The 20,144-nt window shown below is 49.3% G+C and overlaps 4 protein-coding genes across 4 annotated transcripts; all 4 read right to left on the bottom strand.

Moving 5' to 3' along the window:
* Positions 1 to 5,112: 5,112 nt before the first annotated feature.
* On the bottom strand, positions 5,113 to 9,803 carry GIQ15_04619 (ABC transporter CDR4; the record flags this gene model as incomplete). Its single annotated transcript, XM_033552036.1, has 4 exons — positions 5,113 to 6,033; positions 6,095 to 8,566; positions 8,638 to 9,172; positions 9,229 to 9,803. The coding sequence occupies 4 exons, from the start codon at positions 9,801 to 9,803 to the stop codon at positions 5,113 to 5,115; spliced, it is 4,503 nt and encodes a 1,500-aa protein (XP_033405766.1).
* Positions 9,804 to 11,376: 1,573 nt separating this feature from the next.
* GIQ15_04618 (mechanosensitive ion channel family protein) lies at positions 11,377 to 14,325 on the bottom strand (the record flags this gene model as incomplete). Its single annotated transcript, XM_033552035.1, has 1 exon — positions 11,377 to 14,325. The coding sequence occupies one exon, from the start codon at positions 14,323 to 14,325 to the stop codon at positions 11,377 to 11,379; it is 2,949 nt and encodes a 982-aa protein (XP_033405765.1).
* A 1,043-nt stretch (positions 14,326 to 15,368) lies between these two features.
* Positions 15,369 to 17,294, bottom strand: GIQ15_04617 (uncharacterized protein; the record flags this gene model as incomplete). The annotated part of the gene is made up of 2 exons (XM_033552034.1): positions 15,369 to 15,818; positions 15,897 to 17,294. The coding sequence occupies 2 exons, from the start codon at positions 17,292 to 17,294 to the stop codon at positions 15,369 to 15,371; spliced, it is 1,848 nt and encodes a 615-aa protein (XP_033405764.1).
* A 1,391-nt stretch (positions 17,295 to 18,685) lies between these two features.
* On the bottom strand, positions 18,686 to 20,009 carry GIQ15_04616 (uncharacterized protein; the record flags this gene model as incomplete). Its single annotated transcript, XM_033552033.1, has 3 exons — positions 18,686 to 19,006; positions 19,068 to 19,232; positions 19,677 to 20,009. The coding sequence occupies 3 exons, from the start codon at positions 20,007 to 20,009 to the stop codon at positions 18,686 to 18,688; spliced, it is 819 nt and encodes a 272-aa protein (XP_033405763.1).
* Positions 20,010 to 20,144: the final 135 nt, after the last annotated feature.

Raw genomic sequence — 20,144 nt, 5'->3', positions numbered from 1 at the left:
GGCCAGCAGCTGAGGCCCGAGAGAACAAGAAGAGAGCTTGTTCCACCGCCCGCCGACCTTGCGCCATGATGTAGCGGGTGTAGGGGGCAGGGGTCACCTAGTCAGCTTTGATGGTTCCGACATTTCTTTTTTTCTTTTCTTCTTTCCTCTCAGAGGCCACATGAGAAACAGAGATAAGAGCGTCGGACACGGTAGAACTATGCAGAGCCTCAATGCCTGGCCCCATTTCAGAAAAAAAGGAAAAAAACGTGGTGAGAAAAGTATAAAAATAAAATTTTCAAGGGAGCAACTAGAAATCACAAGGACAGCGCCCCTGCATGGCTTCCCAGGAAGCGAGGTGAGCGTCCGCCCTGATCCTTGCCGGAATACGAGCAATAAAAGACTAAGTGTAAGCTCGGGGGTTTGACACGTTTGTCTCTGCCACATGGCGATCAGCACTAGCTATGCGAATTGTCGCTATTAATTCCTGCAACTAGACAGATATAGGCACGGCGAAGCAGTGTTTGGCCCGACGCTGAGTCGAGTAAACAATCCACAATTTGTGGCCACTCAAGTTACCGACCCATTATCTGCATCTTCATCTCCCCTAGGCTAGTGAGTGTGGAGGCCCTCATGGCCTATTCTCCGATTTTTTTTGGACCGTTCACCCTGCCAGGGATAACTTAGCACATCCTGTCGGCCACGAGGCCAGGGGTTCGCTCACAGATCATGGAACACTGACAAAAAAACCCTGAAGGTGTGTACTTGACTTAAAACCGTAAGTGCCCACTTGTACGTAATTGAGTAGGGAATTCGAGGGTTGAGCTGAGAATGACCCTGGCTCGGGGTCGGACGGTGTGGTACCTGATTTTCCCCATTGTGCCATGCTGTTGGCCAGTGGCAGGCAAGAGACAGTATCCGGCAGGTATATACAAGTTCAGATGCAAGCATGTAATATCGATTAATTAGTTTGTGAAACACCCATTAAGGTTGTACAAAGTTGGCCTATTGTCGGTTTTCCAGCGGGGAAATTGCTAAGTCCGAGAGATTTCTCGGTCGGGCGCGAGGACCAGGACGGGTGGCTGGATTTAGTCAACTCAGATCAGCGTCCCAATACTCCGTATACGGGATAATCTAAGAGATCGACTAGGCAAAGGAGGCAGGAAAAGATGTCCTGCATCGTGGTCGAGCACGACTTCTTGCAAGATAATGGCTTACGAAAGCCAACCTGGTGCATGCGCGGCGTGTCCTTCCATTGGTCAAGGGTATACTAGCCAGCGTGGTTTCAAATGGGCGTAACCTGCGAGCGATGGTTATTCGGCACAGCGAGGGAAGACGAGTCCCATGGCGATGGAGCCTATAGAGTTATTCTGCGGTAACAGGACTTCAAGTCACCATGCTGAGTCGTGTCTGTAGGATCCATGTTGACTAGTTTACTTTTTGGCTTTCCACGCGTAGGATCTAAGAGCATGTACCATCATCTCAGAGAGAGGGTCCCACTACCCGTCCTTGGTTGCCCGTTACTGCGGGATATATCATCGATAGCTGACAGACAACCTTCGAGATCAAGGTTCTACCCTTGAGCTGGGGATCATAACACGTGTCTGAGTACGCTATTGCTCGTAAAGGTGGACGCTAGCCGGTCCAAGGGAATGCAGTGATTGGATCAGTCTCGAAACTTTGAGTAGGAGGATTCGGACCGCATCACCCGAGTATTAGAGGTGTACTCCATCGTACCAAAAGTCACTGCTATTTGGAATGCGTGCCTTAACGGGACCCATGTCGAAAAATATGTGTGGTCGCTCCGAGGAGGCCGAGTTGGACCTTGTCCCACACGAGTTTCATGTTCAGAGTCTGATCCTTCGAGCAACGCTGCATGCAGGTTCTGCGGCCCTCTCCAATCACGGCCACAGAGGGCACCCTCCTCCTGGGCAAGATTTTGTAATCAGTAATTTGTGCAGATAGACATTATTCTGGGCGTCCAGGCATCCGGCCACGCAGCGAATCAGCCGATGCGGCAGGCCCCGCAGACCGCAGACCAGGCGCAATAATGAAGGCGTGGCAGAGCATGGATGCCTGTCGTCACCCCCTTGCGGGCTGTGTTTCTGTAGGATCAAGATCTGCTTGACGATGGAGGTTAGGACGACGATGGCAAAAATATGTAGGCTAACTCACTCCATGAAATCTGCCATGTCGATCATCTGCGTCATACACGAGAGAACTCCGACCGTTCCTCGCCCGCTCACCGTCCAGACTGGCGCTGCAGAGTACTGGTCGTCGTCGTGAGAATGTCTTGTCGAGTGTTGAGATCTAACATTTACGGTGCAGGTTGAGTTGGTCGTAGCAATTACCAAAGTAGGAAGTCCGCCCTTTTTTCTGCCAACCTTTACTTTTTGTTCGTTTTCCGGTGATTTTACTGCTTCCATCGACGAGGAAACACAAGAGATATCAAGACGGACGTCTCTCCGGCGCAGGTATCAGCCGGAGTTGTCCAAATGACGGGGTAACTCGCTCTCTCTGGATGTATACTCCGTGCGATGCCGACTATTGATTGGACTGCGGCTGCAATTCGTGGAAAATCAACCTGACAGCTCATTTGTGCCAGCCATCCTGTCTCTCTGGCCTGATTATTTTACCCAAAACCTTCGATGTGCCGCTCTCTGGGTGCATGAGAAGGCGCGCGGACTTCTGTCAGTGGTGAAGCTAGCCCATCGTCAAATCACCGTCGAGATACTCCGGACTCTGCAACTGGTTGGTTGCTGGTGCCCATGAACCAGGCTAATTCTTGACTTTAAGGCAGATTGTCTGATGCAGTGCGAATCAACCGCCTTACATGCCAGAGTGCAACGTACAGCGTCCGTGGCCTTTCTGCCTGTGTGACCATTCCTCAGATTTTGATCGACGGGTTCGGGAGAGAGATACGGAGTCCGCTCGAGATAGCCCGAAGATGCTGCCCCAAGCGTGGGACTGGCGGGTTTTCTAGCCGGATATGGGCGTCGGTCGGCCTCAGAGGTTAGGTAACATGCTTCCCAGGCACAGGAGACGGAGGCCTTTGTGTCGCAGGTCGATCCTCCTCCATGCATAATCGGCGCAATGGACCCGTGGTTCAGAAAACTGGGCGTGGGTTTTACGCTACGCAGCAACCCTCCCCCTATCGGAGTTGTTTAGATGTCGAAAGGCTGGCCGACCAGTCCGTTGAAAATCATTTCCATCAACTTAACGGACAAAATTGACAAGTTTAGGCCGATGGGCCGCCCAGGAGTCAAAACCACAAAGGTTCTGGCCCCCACGGGGTTTCTTCCTAAGCATTTTAATTATAAAGTTCTCCCTCGTTTGGTTCCCTCAGCCGTGCTACACACCATTAACAATATTTTGACACTCCATACGGGACTGCACGAGGGTATGGCAGACAGGCAAATATGGAAACTGCTCTCGCCTCATCGGCTGGCCTGGCGAGAAAGTTCTGAAACCATCTGGCACTGGAAACCGGCCCCTTCTAGAAGGATGAGGAACGGGACACAAGTGACCAGAAAAACTGTATACAGATGCAGCAGAAAAATAAGCAAAACCGCCATAATTTTTTTGTGTTTCCACGCGTGCAATCCATCCGCCCGCGTGGATGATGTGTTGCATCGACCGTCGGCGTTCTCCCTCTATGATCCCCTAACGAGAAACGGGTCATAATATTTGTTTTGTCGGTCTTTCGCTTCCCATTATTCGGACTTTTCGTCAAAGGGGATCAGAGCCCCGAACTTCGTCATCAGTTTTACGACGCAGAGCACGCACGTCGCAGTTAACAGTGCACGCACTCCCTCACGCACGCACTGCCGCACTCCGGGTTTACGGACGGACTCCGTCCTTGCACCGCAGATCGCTTGGTCAGCTTCTGTTCCTTAAGCGCCGTGGATGCCTCGGGCGTCAGCTGAACAGGGGTCTGCATGGTAGGAACGAATAGCGACCCGTACCCGGGTTGAAGCTGAGCGAGAAAAGAGAGAACACTGCACGTCCGTGAGGCGAAGGTTTTGGGAGCAAATGATACAACTTGCCATTTGCATTTTATTCTCTGCTCTAGCTAACCATGGGCAGCGGACCAGATCCTGGCAAAGTGTGTTTCTTTTTGCCCTTTGCCCTCGCAACTCATTCGCTACACACCTGGTGCCTTAAAAGCTAGTTTTCTCGCTGGCCGTGCGGTCTCTGTCTCAGGGCGGCAAGGCAGATAAAAATAAAACCAAACTGTAGGGGGGTAAAATAGGCTATTGACCGCAGCCACGTTAACCGACCAAATCAGGATGGCTTCCTTTGTTACACATGCAAGATGCCTTCTGTCCCGTGCGTGACTCATCAGAAAATATGCACAATTATTAATAAATATGTTGTTAATTTGGGAATTTGTTCTGAGCCAAACGTTTCGCCTCAAGATCTTCCTCCTCAAGCAAGGGGGGGTAATCACAACTCGAAACTTTATGGGGTACGGGGCAGATGACAGCAAATCGGGGGCAACCATCGGGCTATTTGGAAATGCATATCTAGAGATAGGGACGTCAACGAGAAGACTGGATATCAAGAGTTAAGTCGGGTAACCTTGGCCAAGTTTCTATTTTTGATTTACCACTCACCATTATGGAGTAGTTAACCTCGTATAAACGGCCAGTGTCCATGCTATGCTTCCCGCAAAAGCTCTTATCACACAAATCCACCAATCACACGACAAGCACGAAGTGTCCATATCCAAATTTAGAGTCTTCCCCAACTCCTGGGACTGCTAAAAAAAATTGGTATGAAGAAATATATGGAGTAACGCTTGAGGCGCATCGACGTTTATGCTATGTGTGAGAATATGTCTATTTATAGAGACGGGGGTGTACGGAATATCTATCAATGTAGGTGGAAAGAGATGAGAGTGAGACATGGAACAAGGATAACACAGCGTAAAATATCCCCAGGGATAGTTATTATTAAAAAATTGTATACAAGGTAGTGATATATGACATGTAAACAGTGAAAATCTAGTCTATTGCGAGACAAGAAAAGGCATCAAAAATGTAGCTTTTAGTGAGATGTGGTATATGTATCAGGGAGTATGTGCATAGGGTTGACGGCCCTAAAGTGGCATCGAGTATTCGTAGAACACAGTTATGATGCCTTTGCATCATTCTCTTGCTTCGCTGGCGGCCCTTGTTTTACCCCAGATTTTTTCTTAGGGACACGGAGCAGCCAGTACAAAGCAACAGCTCCGATCATGTTGAATGCAATGTATCCAAACAAGATACCGATATTTCTCCAGCGTTCGTCAAAGGCGATATTCAATCCCTTCAAGAACGTATCAGTATCGGCGACTGCACAGAATTCACACATATCGGTAGCCTCAGGATTGAGGATTTTTCCTCCAGCATACGAGGTATAAGGGCCCAAATACTGCAAACACGTTTTCCCTGCCTCAGGGGCAAGACGGAGTATCTCGTTGGCTGCGCACTCAATATCGGTCTTTCCAACACCTGTAGAAAGGACGGCGGAAACGAAATATGTGAATGGCGATAGGCGATACATGAATATCCAGAATCCAGGCATGGCGGTGGGAGTCACTAGAACGCCGCAGAAGACCAAGGTTAGAGAGAAGCAAAGCTGAGCAATGTTTCCTCCTGTCTCTGCTTGTTCGATACCCGCGATGACCATGGAACTAAATGTCGAGCTGAACATGAGGAAAATCAAGATGAGGAGGAACATGGTGCCGCTGCGTTCTGTCACGGAGTCTGTGGGAATTGCATTTTTGTAGAATCCTATCGGATAGTACCAGCAGAAGAAGGCGGGGACGGTAAGGAGGGCGTTCCAGGGAATTTCAACAACGACGGAGGAAATCATAAATACTATCCAAGAGTATGTTTTCGAGGGCCGTTCGCGAACTTCGTAGAGAGAGCGTTGGATGACGAAGTAGGGCATCATTTGCTGGACAAGATTCGGGAAGAGAATCATAAACATGAAAATGGCGAACATTTGGTTCTGAAGGCCTTGTAAACTGAGCTTCTCCTTATAAAAAGTGAAACCAATGAAGAGAGTCTAGATTATGTGGTTAGTATGACGCTTAAAGGCAGAGGAAGACGCCTAGGATATAACATACCGGAACAATAGCAAGACAGGCTTTGGAGTAGATATAATCTGGACTACGCCAGTACTGCTGGAACATACGGTGTTGGATAACGAGATATTGTTTCCAAAGCGGCATAGCGAATTCACCATATCCGGCTACTCGAGGAGGTTGAGCCTTCTGGGAAAGCTCCGACTTAAGTTCAGCAAGGTGACGACGAACCTCGACACGTTCAGCACTATCTCGCCAAATGGCTGGCCATTCTTTGTCAGTCTTCGACCCTGGTGCGGCACCAATGACTTCCAACATCCATTCGGCAGGGTTAGCATTGGGAGGACATTTTGCAGCCCCTTTACTTTCAAAATAGTCAATGAGGGTAGTCATATGTTTTCCAAGCTCCCCGAAGTAAACGGTTCGTCCACCGGAGGCTAAGAATAGTAATCGATCAAACTCCTGCATCAACATCGCGGAGGGTTGATGGATTGTACACAAAACTGCTTGACCGTGATCTGCCAGCTTTCTCATCAAGGTACAGATAGACCAGGCCGTTTGACTGTCAAGTCCAGAAGTCGGTTCATCGAAGAAGAGTAAAAGGTCCGGTTTAGCAGCGATTTCGACACCGATAGTGAGTCGCTTTCGCTGTTCAACATTGAGGCCTTCACCTAAAGTCCCAACAACAGCATTGGCGTATTCCTCCATTCCCAACATTTTAATGACTTCCTCCACGTATGCGATTTTCTCTTCACGGGGGGTAGAATTGGGTTGACGAAGTATGGCACTGAATACCAATGCTTCTCTGACAGTACTGATTTCCAGATGAAGATCCTGCTGTTGAACATAGCCAGTCTTGCGCTGGAAGGAGTCATCTCGTAGTCGTCCATCAACAAGCATTTCACCGGTAACAACACCCATCGTGACACGGTTTGCAAGGACATCCAAGAGGGTCGTTTTTCCAGCACCGGACACACCCATCAAAGCTGTTAGAGTTCCAGGCTTAACCCAGCCGTCAACATGGTCTAGGATACGCCTGGTTTCCTTCTTAATTTTGATATCATAGCAGACATCCTCCCAGTGGAAAATAGAAGTTTGCTTGACAATAGCAGCGGTTTGGTCATGGCCGTTGTTTTCTACTCGTTGCTTCTCATCCGTCGATGCTGATTCGGGATCGTCGGATTTCTTGGACTTTTTCAAAAATGCAGGGACCTTGCCTTTGGGGAAGACAAGAATTTCTCCTCTTGAAGGTTTGGCACTGACAAGTTCTGTGGCAATAATGTAAACGAACAGGAAGAAAAGGAAGAATGCAACGATGATACCGTAATTTCTCCATAGATGAGAAGCTTGGTAAGAGTATGACTCGTTAAGGAACACATCGCCGTTCACGGTTGTCTTTCCAGCCATAGCTCCCTTGGCAGCACAAATCCTAGATTTCCCGGTAGCGTTGGCATATGGTGGCCCGGTTGGGATATAGAGAGCACAGGTAAATTCACGGTCGTGGAATTCGTTGATCATGAGGGATTCGAACGCATACTGAATCGGGTTTATATAACTGATCCACTTGAACCAGGGACGCATATCGCGAACGGGGATAGTGAAGCCAGTATAAATGACCAATGCAAGCATGAATATTGACGTAGGGACCAGAGCTTGAGACAGTGTACGAGAAACGGCGGCTATGGAACGGAAGACGTTCGACATCGTCAGGGTCGTGGTGAAGGAGAAGAGGAAGAAGATAAAGAAGTGGGCGGGCGTTCTTCTCAGGTTCGTCATGAAGTATATGATTAGGTTGAATACAATTGCAACAGCCAGTTTTGCCGGCAGGTCAACCAGTATAGAACTGATAGCTTCGGCTGAAGGATGATATAACGCATATTTGTCATGTTTTTCAACGACTGGGCGTTGATGCCATAGGGTCAAGATATCCAGAGAACTTGCGAAAGCGTTCATTAGAATTGCAAAGAAAAGCAGGGATCCTCGAGAAAAGAAGCTGTCGGTGGTTTCTTGCTGATTATAAAAAACACTGGCAATAATCAAGGACATGGCAATGTTTCCAATAATAGAGGTCAATGTCATGGACATATCACCCTTTAGTCGCTGGAATCCTCGCCACATGCAGAGTTTTATTTCCATGGCGTATGAAAGAGTGTAAGGGGAAGTTTTGCTAGTTGATGTAGCCTTTTCAGCGACACGGGAGGTCTGGAATATTTGCAGCTGTTCGCCATGTAGAGGGTATGTGTTATTGTAGACCTCGATCTCCTCCAAGAGTTCCTTTCTGTCCTGGCTGTCTTTCCATCGCTGTGCAAATTCAGCGGGGGTCTGGGGAACTCGAGACTCGAAGCCAGGTCGGATTCTTCTCTCTGAAGGACTGGTTACCGACGTCAAGAAATCAGCTGTAGTCTGTCGACTAGGGCATTCGAAGCCCATATCCAGGAAGTACTGTTTGGCCCGAATGGCATTTCCAAAATAAATTTGGTGGCCCTCGTAAAGGACTATGGCTTTGTCGAAGATCTAGGGCGTGGGGGTTAGCGAGACCGGACAAAGAAAACCAAATGGCTGTTAACGACCAACGACCAACTTACATCGTAGATTGCTTGACCAGCCTGATATATGGCAACAATGGCGGTTGTCCCAGAATATTTGGTGGAGAGACGAAGCGATTTCACGAATTCCAAGGCATTGGCGCTGTCGAGGCCTCGGGTACTGTTATCCCAGCACTGCAAAGGACTGCCACTCAACGTCGTCTCTGCAATACTGATACGTTTCCTCTCACCCCCGGAAACACCACGAATGTATTCGTTTCCGACCTGCGTGTTGACAGTGTGTGATAAGCTTAGCATGGACATGACCATACTACGCATGTGCAATGCGTACTGCTCGCGGGAGACGCCAGGCAGTCGGTTAGCCGGAGCTCTGGCGCGAGCTGCGAAGTAAAGGGTGTCTCCGACGGTCATTTGAGGGAAATGCGTCTCGGTTTCGGCTTGGTAGATGACCTCGCCTCGATAGTGTTTGTGCATCTGCTTCCAGGAGACACCTTGGTATTGGATGTCGTTGCCTTCGTCCAGATAGAGACCGTGTGTCTCGCCGGAAAGAGTGCGCAGAAATGTCGAACAACCACTGTGCAGAGGTTAGACAAGATAGACGAGATACCAGGACGTTAAAATGATACATACCTTCCTGGACGTCCCAGGACGACGAGCATCTCACCACTTTTGACCAAGCCTTCAAAGTCCCTAAGGATGTCGATACGGACCTTCTTGCGCAGCCCGAGTAGGCCCATGGTGCCACTCCACGCTTTGAGTGGTAGATTCCCAACATCACTCTGATAATCTGCTGCACTTCCATAGCCATGGACATTCATATTCCGGAATGAAACACCTGAAGTTCGCTTGGGATACCGCTCCGGGTCCCTGGAAGTGATCTGAAGAATAGTCTTGAGCCATTTGGCAACGTTGAAGTTCTTGTCATCCGGGTTGAGTTGAGGATCGGCCTCTGGGTCGAGGAAAGGGTTAATGACATGCTGGGTATCCCTTTCGACATCAGGACCACCTTGCCGAGATGCACAAGATAGCTGACGGGCAAGTTCTCGCAGCTCTGCCTCTTGAAATGTGCTGATATCCTCTGAATCATCCGCGTTCTTGACCACGGTCGTCGAGCTAGAGCCGCTGCATTTTATATCGTCTTCGAAATTCAATCTATAATCGGGTTTGAGATCCCCGACGGTCTTATTCTCCTCTGCCGGAGCCATCGTGCTAGCTTGCACAGGCCGGCGCCAGATAGGAGATCTACCGCAGCAATTCTCTGCGGGGGAGACTCAGTGGCCTAATCAGGTTGATATACGGTGAAAGGAAGAAGTATGGACGAGTATGATATAGGTATGTGATTGGCAAATGACTGTCCAATTCGCAGCGAATGGCGAAGAGAATATACAGAGAAAAAGAGAAGAAGAGAGATGATAATTAAAAGCTGATAGACAAGCTTATATTTAGCTTGTTTGAAGCACGGAAGTAATTAAGACGATCACCTCCGGGAAAAGAATGACGAAAAGCCCATGAACGGTCAATCAAAAGACAAAAGGAGAGCCAGAAAAGAAAAGAAAGAAGACCCCTTCCCCATGTGGTTCCCCAGCGTTGGAACTCATGCCTGTCCGCGTTCCGTCCGGAAGACTGCCCGGAAGAGTACTCTGCTCAGGAGTTTCTCCCTTTACCCGTGGAATTTTACCTCATCAACCATGGAACCAATAACACGCGACAGCGCCAGGAGTTTTAAAACGGAAACCGGATCGCAGGTGTATCCGGCAGCGACTAACTTCCGGTGGATGTGCTGGGTGGAAGGGCACTGGCTCTCGTGGCGACAGGCCAAGCATCGCTTCTCCAAGCGGCCGCAGTCAACCTGGTCAGGCATATCAGAATCCCTACGCCGTACACATACCAACTTTTATCGGGAGGCTGATGTCTATATGATTGTACGTCAAGCGGCTCATCATTATATTGCTTCTTCTGCGTCACTGGTGCACGCAATATACTCCGTATCAGCTTTGAACCACGTTTAATTATTGTGCCGAGGTGCATAAACGAGCTCCCGCCAGCCGTCTCTAGCACACCACATGAACCCGTCCAAACGTTGGGCGTCGAACGATATGGATGAAAAGGGGCTGATGCTGTGGTCGTCTGTAAGTATGTTTTGCATATACGGAGGTAGGGCTGGACGGAAACGGCTTTTTGTTACCCGCCGTATCGTATGTATCGTATACGTGGAAAGATACAGTCCCGAGTACAGATGACTCAGCAGATTAGGTCATCCTACGGATCACGTGTCGGGACTCTTTCGGCCCGCGCAAGGCTCCGGTAACGGCCCGTGCGCCGGCATAAGTTATGCATACTTTATCCTTTTTATCCTTTTTAGGCTATGCTACGCCTCAATATAGAGGCAGGTATGGGGGGATAGAGGTACATAGGTATGGAGGGGAGAAGGGGGCGCGGCTGAGACAAAGGCTGAAACAGGCCTTATGGTGCTTGTCTCGGACCGATATTACAACGACAAACTGTTTTACACAGCTCGATGCTACAATTAATGTGATATGGAATATTTTGGCTGCGGTGCTTCCTATTAAACATGTATAGATGAAACAAAGCTCGGAAAGAAAGATTGCTCGGCGTGTGGTAGGAAACAGCATCAGGTGAAGGGAATGGTCTAATGTTGGGAGAAGGAAGGGTAGTACGGTATGTGCATGGCTGACAGACTGTTTATAAGAGAATAAAAGTATATGCATGAAGGGGGCCAAAGGAAGGGCCGAAAATTGGTAAAGTCGAAGTGGTAACTTATTGTCGCTGATAATTACGCAGCTCATATCCATCCTCCAGCGATCGTTCAGAGTCATAGGTTGTCTGCCGCTCGACTCCCGACGACCACATCGTGCCCTGCACCTGGGCGTCGTCGTAGATACCTTGGGTGGACACGCTACCGGAGCGCGGGTCTAGTGGTCGGCCAGGACCTGGTTCATCATCCGTGACGGTGGCCTGATACCGCCCTTGTTCCATGAGATCTTCGTACTGGCCTCCACCGTCGCGCGTTCGGCTCCGTGAGGGCGTGCTCCTTCTACTTCCCATACGGCCGAAGAATCGGTTCCGGTTAACGGACGGGGAGATGCTGCCTCTGGACTGTGCGAAGTTGGATGGTTGACGTGAATCGTTTGAGGCTCGTGGGTGAGATGAGGCCCCATCCATTGATACATCGAGTCGACCCTGGTCTTTCTCTTGCTGTCTACGTTCGGCAGCTTCAATGTTGGTGGAGCGCACGATATCTTCTATTCTTCGACCACGGTCCCAGAAGACATCGGATATCATATCGTCAGAGCTAAGATCTTTCATGCCAAGGGAGAAATCGACGCGCTTGGATGGCCCTCCCTGCGAGCGGGTCGAGGCCGCTGTCCCGGATCGGTTGCGGTTGCGAAGTATGGATTGGGTGTGATGGATCTGGACGGCAGAGGACGGTGCAAGATCGCCGAGGGCATCGCGTGCTTCCGAGGTCTGTGACATGTCGGTCATCGCACCTGGGGTGTTTGCACCGGGCGTAGCTGTATACTGTGGTGGAGACCCCTGATGGGCAATATGAGCTGGTAGGTCAGATCTGTAGCCCACCAAGTTCATGCGTGGTCCTTCGATCTGGAGTTCCTGTAGGCAAATCATGAGGTTACAGATAAATTTGTTACGACGCTGTAAGCGAAGCAATTCGTTTTGCCAGTTGGACTTGTAGAAGAAGACAACGTTGAGGGTGATGGAGTAGTTCTCAGTCACCTCCTTGAGCTCGGTCAATATCTGGGTCTGAAACTCGCGTTTCTCGGAGGTGACAAAGTCCAATAACCGCTGTCGGAGGGCATCGATCTGTTCGAGAGTCGTGCCAAACTTGATTATGACAGGCACAGCTTCCGCCAGACCACCGCTTCGTCGCTGGTTAAGAATAAACAAGGTGTTCAGATAGCTGTTTGGAGCCTGAACGACATGGCCTTGCATCTTTTTGAATTCCGTATACAACAAGGCTATCTCTTTGACGAAGTAGTCGTCTCCTGTAAGGTTTGAGCCGGTATTACCGTAGATGGAAACTCGATCGCCAACATCAAAAGGATGTTTGACGAAAACGAAGATGATGCTCTGAAGGAATTCCTGAGCTGTGGCAGAAAACAGCCACGAGAGAGCCAGCAGGGTTGAGCCAGCGGACGTGAGGACTCCGGCGGTAGAGGCCGAGATAAGAGATAAGAAAACCAAGATCGTAATGACTACGACGATGAAGAAGAATACGTCATCGAGCTTTGAGACCACGGAGTCGAGATCCTTTAGCGATGCGGTAATGGACTTCCGCTCCTTGCCAGTCTCTGTGCAGACAGCCTCGAGCTCCTCCATTGAGATGTCACCATTCATGTCTTTGTCGAACATTGCAAAGGCAGCATCCGCTTCCTCGTTATTGTCAAAGGCAGATTTGAGGTCTCCAGCGAAAACCGTGTCAAAGCCGTCTTTAACAAAGGTACGGTATATGCGTCTGGCCAGGACCTGGCTGCCAGCCGTCGAACGCAGGAGTGTCAAGACTACCTGGTGAGGGTGGCTACTCGAATTAACGCGTTTACCGGTAAAATCACCGGCAACTGCACCAGCAACATCGCCAACTTTACTCAGGGCGCCTCGAGCGACCTTCTGGGCACGGTCCGCATACATCATCGGTGTCCTGGTTCCCGAGCTGCGTGGCTTGTCAGAAGCCTCTTCCAGGTCTGAGTCGTTCATAGAAGTATTCTCTCTCGAGAAGGTATACAGCTTGGTCAAACTGCCAATCTGGAACTTATTGATCTCGATGCGATCGGCATATGTCCGCAGATGAAAGCTTATAGCAATCAGTTGGATGATGAGCTTCTCAATCAAATTCAGCGTGACTCCGACGAAAATCGAAATTATGATCTTGTTCACAATTTTTTCCCAGTCTTTGACTCCACGGTTTCCGTCCGCATGATGGGTGATCATGGTCGGGAGAAAAGAGATTTCCACACTCAACCACCAGAAGAATAGTGCTGCGGGCAATTCTAGCTGGGAGGCTAGATCGCGCCACTTCTTTGCATTGTTGGTGAATAGACTGGCGATAATTGCCACGGGATATTGGATAAACTTGGCGAGGATCCTGCCTGCCCACAGGGTGAGCCAGACGATCTCAAGCCAGACGCAAAACCAAAGCATGCTCACGCCGCCCACCGTGGCATCTTTGAACACAAAAGCACCCAGCAGGAGAGGGATCAGTATAACCAGAACCAAGGGAATGATGTAGGTGAAATAGCGGACAAGGAAGCTTGACTCGTGGACCTTTTTGAAGAAGCGAGCAACGGAGTTGGTCGGGTTCTCTGGCGGTTTATAGAGAGACGCATGCTCGTGTATAGGGTTGGTTGCGGTATCGAACTCGTCCACGGGGTCCGTACGATGGGAGCGTGATGGCTTGATAGAGAGAGACTTGTCTCGTCCCGGGAGGTCTGTATTCGAGGCCATCCGTTCTGCCTGCAGCATGGCCAGGTCGTCTTCCAATCGACTGGCCTTTTCTCGATCCTGCGAGGGCGAAGGCTGCGGACGTTCATCGGGCTCCAGATCCACGTCCACCTTCAACCGATTATTCTTATCTTCGTGCGTATTTTCCTCCATTGCACGGAAGCTGTACTGTTGAGCAGTTTCCCCTTGTTCATCCGTATTTTGGCCTGGCTTATACTTGGGCTCAGTGCCGTCGTAGATGGGAGTCGACATTCTTATCAGATTATCTTCTTTGTTCTTATGTTCTTCCCTCGGTATAATGATTCATCCTCCAGCCCGCAAACCTCGGCGTGAGCAACAGCGACAGCGAGAATCGGCAAATCGAGGAGCAGACGAGGAATTATCGTGTTGACCGTATGGCTAGGTGCGAGTTCGATAGCGACAGTTTGTATCCGGAGAGGCCGAAGAAGAGGAAGGAAAAGCTGTCAGCAACCCGGACCTGCGGAGACGGTGAACAGAAGACGAATTGACGAAAAGGAGAAGTCCTTGGAAGAACCAGCTTTGCCTGCAGCGGGATCTACGTAATTAATAAGGTGCTGCTTCGTTCAATTGATGATGATAGGATCTCTGTAAAAAAATTCGGACCCTCAGGCCCCTTGGCGCACTCCACCGTTTATTCACCATTTCCACCTACCGCGGACACCAGGGGCAAACCGGGAGCGGATGCGCATACGGAGTACCAGGAGCAAGCCTGGGATCTCGAGCTGCCTATTTTCGTCACTCTTTTGACTTGATGTCTCTCTTCGCGGTTTCACGTTACGCCACGATGTCTGTTCTGGCCCTGGAAGCTCGCCACCAGAGAAGCCAACCTTAATACTTTAAATGTTTTCCAGCATCGAGACCTGGATACAAGGAAGACGAACGTTAGAAGGTTACCGGCAGTTCCACTTATGGAGTTGACACCAGGGCTAGAAGGCCGGCGCAGTTCTTCTTGTCTTGGGCAGTTCTTAGGCAGCTCTTGGGCGGTTCTTGAGCAGTTCTTGGGCTCGGACATGTCTATCCTTACGCGTCCGTTGCAGGATATGCTGCATCTACACCACGTCAGTCCCTTGGCCGATGGATAGTGTAGACAGGTTTCGATACTTAATTGGCCTATCTTCTCTATATCCCAATCATAGGGACTGACGGTCGCCTCCTATGGTTTTGACAGGTAGTCGTTATCTGGTCATCTTCATCCAAAGGTAGACTTGAAGTTCGTTGAATTTATATCTACACAAGCCTATCTATAATATGAAGGAGAAACTCGATACACTTAATCATTCATGGTTATCCTCAGTCTCGAGAATCCTCACCCCGCTCGCACCTGTAATGCCTTGAATGTCCTTAAACAGGTCGCAAACAGGTGTCATGTAAGTGGCTCCGGAGAAGTCGTTTCCAGAGAAAAGCAAGCCAACAACCTTTGCATCCATATCTAAGACAAATGCGCCGGAATCACCGAAATCGGAGAACTGATCGCTGCCAGGTCTGCGCACAATCGCCCAGTCACATCCATACTGTTGTCTGGGTGTATCACCACACTGGCCCCCGGCCATCCGTGAAAGGAGCTTCGTTGTCTGAATGCCGTTGAGTGTGCCTTCAGTGAAGCCAGTGGTTCTCCCAAGCTTGTTGACAGGCATATCGATATCTAAATCGGACGATGAATCCACAATGTACGTGGCGGATTGCGGTGCAAATGGGCGGAACACCCTTGACGCGGCATCAGGAAGCTAATATCTCGCGAATGGCTCTAGTTAACACATGATAAATGGTTAACAGTCATTGATCTTTCAAGGAGCTGCTCATACCTTGTTGCTACAGAGTCTTGCCTCTGGCACTTCCACCAAGGCCCAATCTAACGAGCGGTTCGACTCATTCAATCGCAGGCCTGATGCAGCGAAAACAGTACCGAAGTAGTGATGGTTTCCGTCAATGAACTCCTCAGCTCGTTTAATCTTGCTCTCAAACTCGGCAATACACTTCAGTCGGGTTTCGTAAGTTTTCCGTTCAGAAGGATTCAGAGGGTCTTCTGGGTCTTGAGCTCGTTTTTCAAGTTCCTTAAATTGACGGGTTCGATACCGGGCGATAGATCGTCTGAAAAGCTGTATCATATCATCGTGGTCTCGCTTGGACGGATGTGCAACCACGATATCATTGTCAGAGTCATTGCACCTAATGCCATCTCGTCTCCACCTGTCCCGTTTTGCTGCTGGAACGTCTTCGTTGACGATGCAATGGAAGCATGTAAGGGCACAGACTTTGGATGGGGCATTTGGAAAGTCTAGCACTATGAATCCGCCAAAAGTTCCAGCTGATTTAGAGTCGTCCATACGAGCTAGACTTCTCCCAACATGGGATTTCATACTCCAATCTCGCTCATCCAACATGCCATCACCTGCCCTTTTATGGTCATCCACAGTCCCTCTTCCGATTTCAACTGCGACATCGTCGAGGCCATGTTCGGTGATGATGTCAATTATGTCGTCTCTCACATCTCTCCACTGGTTTGCAACATTGGATGGAATATCGGGAACAGTGATGACGATGGTTGGGACTTTTTCTTCATCTACCCTTCCCCGCCTGAGAACATCCAAAGTCAACCAAAATTTGCCCTCTAGAGCCTTAAGAATTGTCTCTCTCAGATGGGGCCAGAGCTGGACTATTCTATCGTCCTGACCGATCGGATGGGAAACAACGGGTACACGTGCATTGTGGTCATATATCTCGATGTTGACCTCAGGGGCTCCGATTTCAACACAGAGTTTCCTGATCTGTTCGCAACATTTGACCCATTGGTCATCAATATTCTCCCTTCTGGCCTCAACGAGGATTGTTCGCTTGGGGGGTAAAGTTGATTCGCGCCAGCGGCATCGAAAGACGTCGATGGTGCTCCACCTGATGTCCCTTTCTCGTAATATTTCCAAAATATTATCGCGTAATTTTGACTCATAGATCGAAATCAGCGCGTCACCGGCTGTGATAGAGTGTATGTCCATGGGTAAGCGGCATAGGATCGGGCCACCGACGCGAAGGTCCTCGCGCTTAATTTCATGAAACGGTGCTGAGCCCTCTGAGGACTCGTTACACCGCTTAATCCTTTCTTTCAGGGGCTGTCCTGACGCAGTTTCGGCATTTGGGCTCGCGTGTAGAGCAACGACTGGGCTAGCGTATGCTATTTGGGAGGTATGGATGAGTTCTTCGGCCATGATACATACTGGAGGGATTGAAAAGTGCGTGCTCTGTATGATAGTGGGAGTTGGTTTTATTGACGGGAAGTTGTCTGCGATCTTCTTGTCTTCTTGATAACAGGCTGCTAATCTGGTCAAGATACTTGGTAGAGATCTGCGAACAAGACAAGATCGGAAGGTGGAAGGAGATGCTCTTTTTAAAGTCACTAGTAGTAGCTATGGGTGAGCACTAGATAAAAGTCAATGACATCATGACGCCAAGGGTGGTTCTATTGATATAGGGTTGAGAACATTGTCACAGAAAACCATTTAGTTAAGGAAGGCCCCTAAGAGAATACTCTGGTTAAGCTTGCCTTTAAAGATATCTAGAGTAGGCCTTGAAGGCAAGCCTAGGTCAGATCTAGGGAGACTTAAAAGAGAGGCCTTAAGAGTAAGCCTAAGGGGCAGATCTAAAGCCTAAGGTAAATCTAGAGGTAGACTTAGGGGAGCCTTAAGGGTCTTAGGGGTAGCTTAGAAGATAAGTCTGGTACTGTTAACTAAAGTATTGTCTTAAGTGCTCCTTTAACTACAGTTTTCCGTAACACTATACCTTAATAGGCAAATAGGTGTCTACGTATATAGGTACCCAGCGGTTGTCAAGACGGATCACGGCAAAGGAAGCTAAACGGCGAGAACACAACATTGCACAACTAGCAGAAGTAGTAAGCGTTATGGTAGAAGGAAAGGGCTTTGTAAGGTGAGCAAAACGGAGAGCACACAGTAATCCAGTCCCTCCCCCCTTAACGGGGGCAGATCTGGGGCTGGCAGCTTCGTTTCTTACTCATAGGCAATATCACCATCATCATCATACGGGATCGAAGGGCGAAGCAGAGGTAGGTAGACATCGTTTAGCCGCAGTAAATGAGTTAGGCAGTCGAGAAGGGGAAAAGTCAAAATTTGGGTTGAAAAAGTTGATGATTTCATGACCAACTGTAACTTCCAGTCATAGCCCGAGGACGAATATAAAGAAAGATCTCATAGTCTAAGACCTATCTTAACCAATCTGTATCCTTCTTATTACCACAAACGGACCCCTGTTGGGTGGTTACCCTAATTCTCAAGTGGTGATATAAGGACAATCGATCAAAATCTTTACTGAGAACCACCTCTATCAGTAACTTTGGCGGCACCCCCATTTGCTCCTTTTAACGTTCTCCCTTGGGTCCTGATGGTACCTAGGTATCCTCGACCAACATTCTCTTAAGTTATCCGCCTTGCTGGAGAACTCTGGAGATCGCATAGGCTCAAACTTCGCCAGCCAGTGAACGCACCGTGCACTCTGAGTAGATATGGGAATTAAGTATCGACACCGCTGTGCACCATTCACAAAGTCTTCCGCTACATACCGGAAGCCAAGGGACTCTGACCTCCTACAGATCAGCGTCTCTTATCCATAGCTCAAGGTCAATGCCACTCGCCCTAAACGCATTAGCGAGCGGGCCCGGAGGAACAAGTGGTATAGCTTTATCAGGATTGTCATGGAGAAAAGCGAGCTTGCAGTCCTCTTGCACATATACGTGCGATAGGCATGACAGCGTCGATGCGGCCTCGGCAACCTCAATGAGCCACCTCATATTTTCGAGTTTGAATGCCTGGGGCTTACGCAATGTTTCGGCGGGCTCCAGCGACGCCTCGAAATTACGAAACTTGGGGACAGGCTCAAATGCTCTGAGCTGACCGGGGAAGATTATCTAGGGTAATGATTAGTTTAAAGGGCCAAAATACCGACTACTACAAATGTAGAAATCTCACTCGTAGCTTCTCTATGTTTGGTGGTAGCCTTGTATAGAGTCCCCTTCTCCCAGACGGGTATGCATTGGCATCCCGCCCTACTATGTAAATCGTGTCCAGCTCTAGCTCTCTCAAGTTCTTCAATACGCTTAAATCGGCAACGGATGTAGGGTGGAGTGCAGAGGACTTTTTGCATTTCAGCGTTAGCTTAGTTAGGTGGTTAAGCGGCCATTCCGTTAGAGCTCTGGGTATATCTGCGCAGATTATTTGTGTGGAATACCCGTACATATTATCGACTGTTAAAGCCAACCTCTCAAGTTTTGGGCAATAGGATAGAAGGATGGCCAGATCATGGTTGCATTCCCCATATATGCCAATCGAAAGAGATTTAATCCGTGATCCAGCACCGTCTTTTTGCTCCATGGGTTTAAAGGTTATATCGAGGTCATCACCATTCCTAGGCGGGGCGAAACCACAAAATTTCAATGACTCCAAGGCAGGAAGCTGTAAGTACTGCATAACCTGATGCAGTGAGTAGCACCCTGGATTAGAAACCACGAGACATTTCAGGCGTGGTACGACATCTCCATTTAGCGGAGGACAGTGGACCCGACCGTAGGATGCGGATACCCTCAGCTTCTGGAGAAACGGCATACTCCTTAAAAACGATTGGAAGATGTCGCGCTCCTCGTCATCCACAAACTCGGCGTATATGGAAACGCTGCGAGGTAGGGCGGCAAGCTCGGGGTTATTAGAGAATGTCCGGGTCAGAAGCCGCTCTCTCATCCCAAGGCTCCATCCCATATGAAGTGTATCACCGTATAGGAGCCGGCGAGCGACGGCATAGAACCTTTTGTTCAGCCGGGCACAAGTGGCCAAGATTGGGTGAGGGTTCTCATACCCGAAATCGTGGGCAAAGATTGGCTCTAAAATCTCCACGGGAAGATCGGTGAAGCGAGCCATCTGTCAGGGTCGAATGTATTTGAGGTTCGAGTAGATGTGATAGGAGTGGAAAAAGGTACTTTGATTTCCCACCTGGGTGGCAGCCAGGTACAAGGTCTCGGAGAAATCCTAGTTCTTATCCTCGACCCCTCGCGA

The sequence above is a fragment of the Arthroderma uncinatum genome (assembly GCF_011692745.1).
Source record: "Arthroderma uncinatum strain CBS 119779 chromosome Unknown scaffold3, whole genome shotgun sequence".
Lineage (NCBI taxonomy): Eukaryota > Fungi > Ascomycota > Eurotiomycetes > Onygenales > Arthrodermataceae > Arthroderma > Arthroderma uncinatum.
This window is presented reverse-complemented; position numbering and strand designations above follow the sequence as displayed.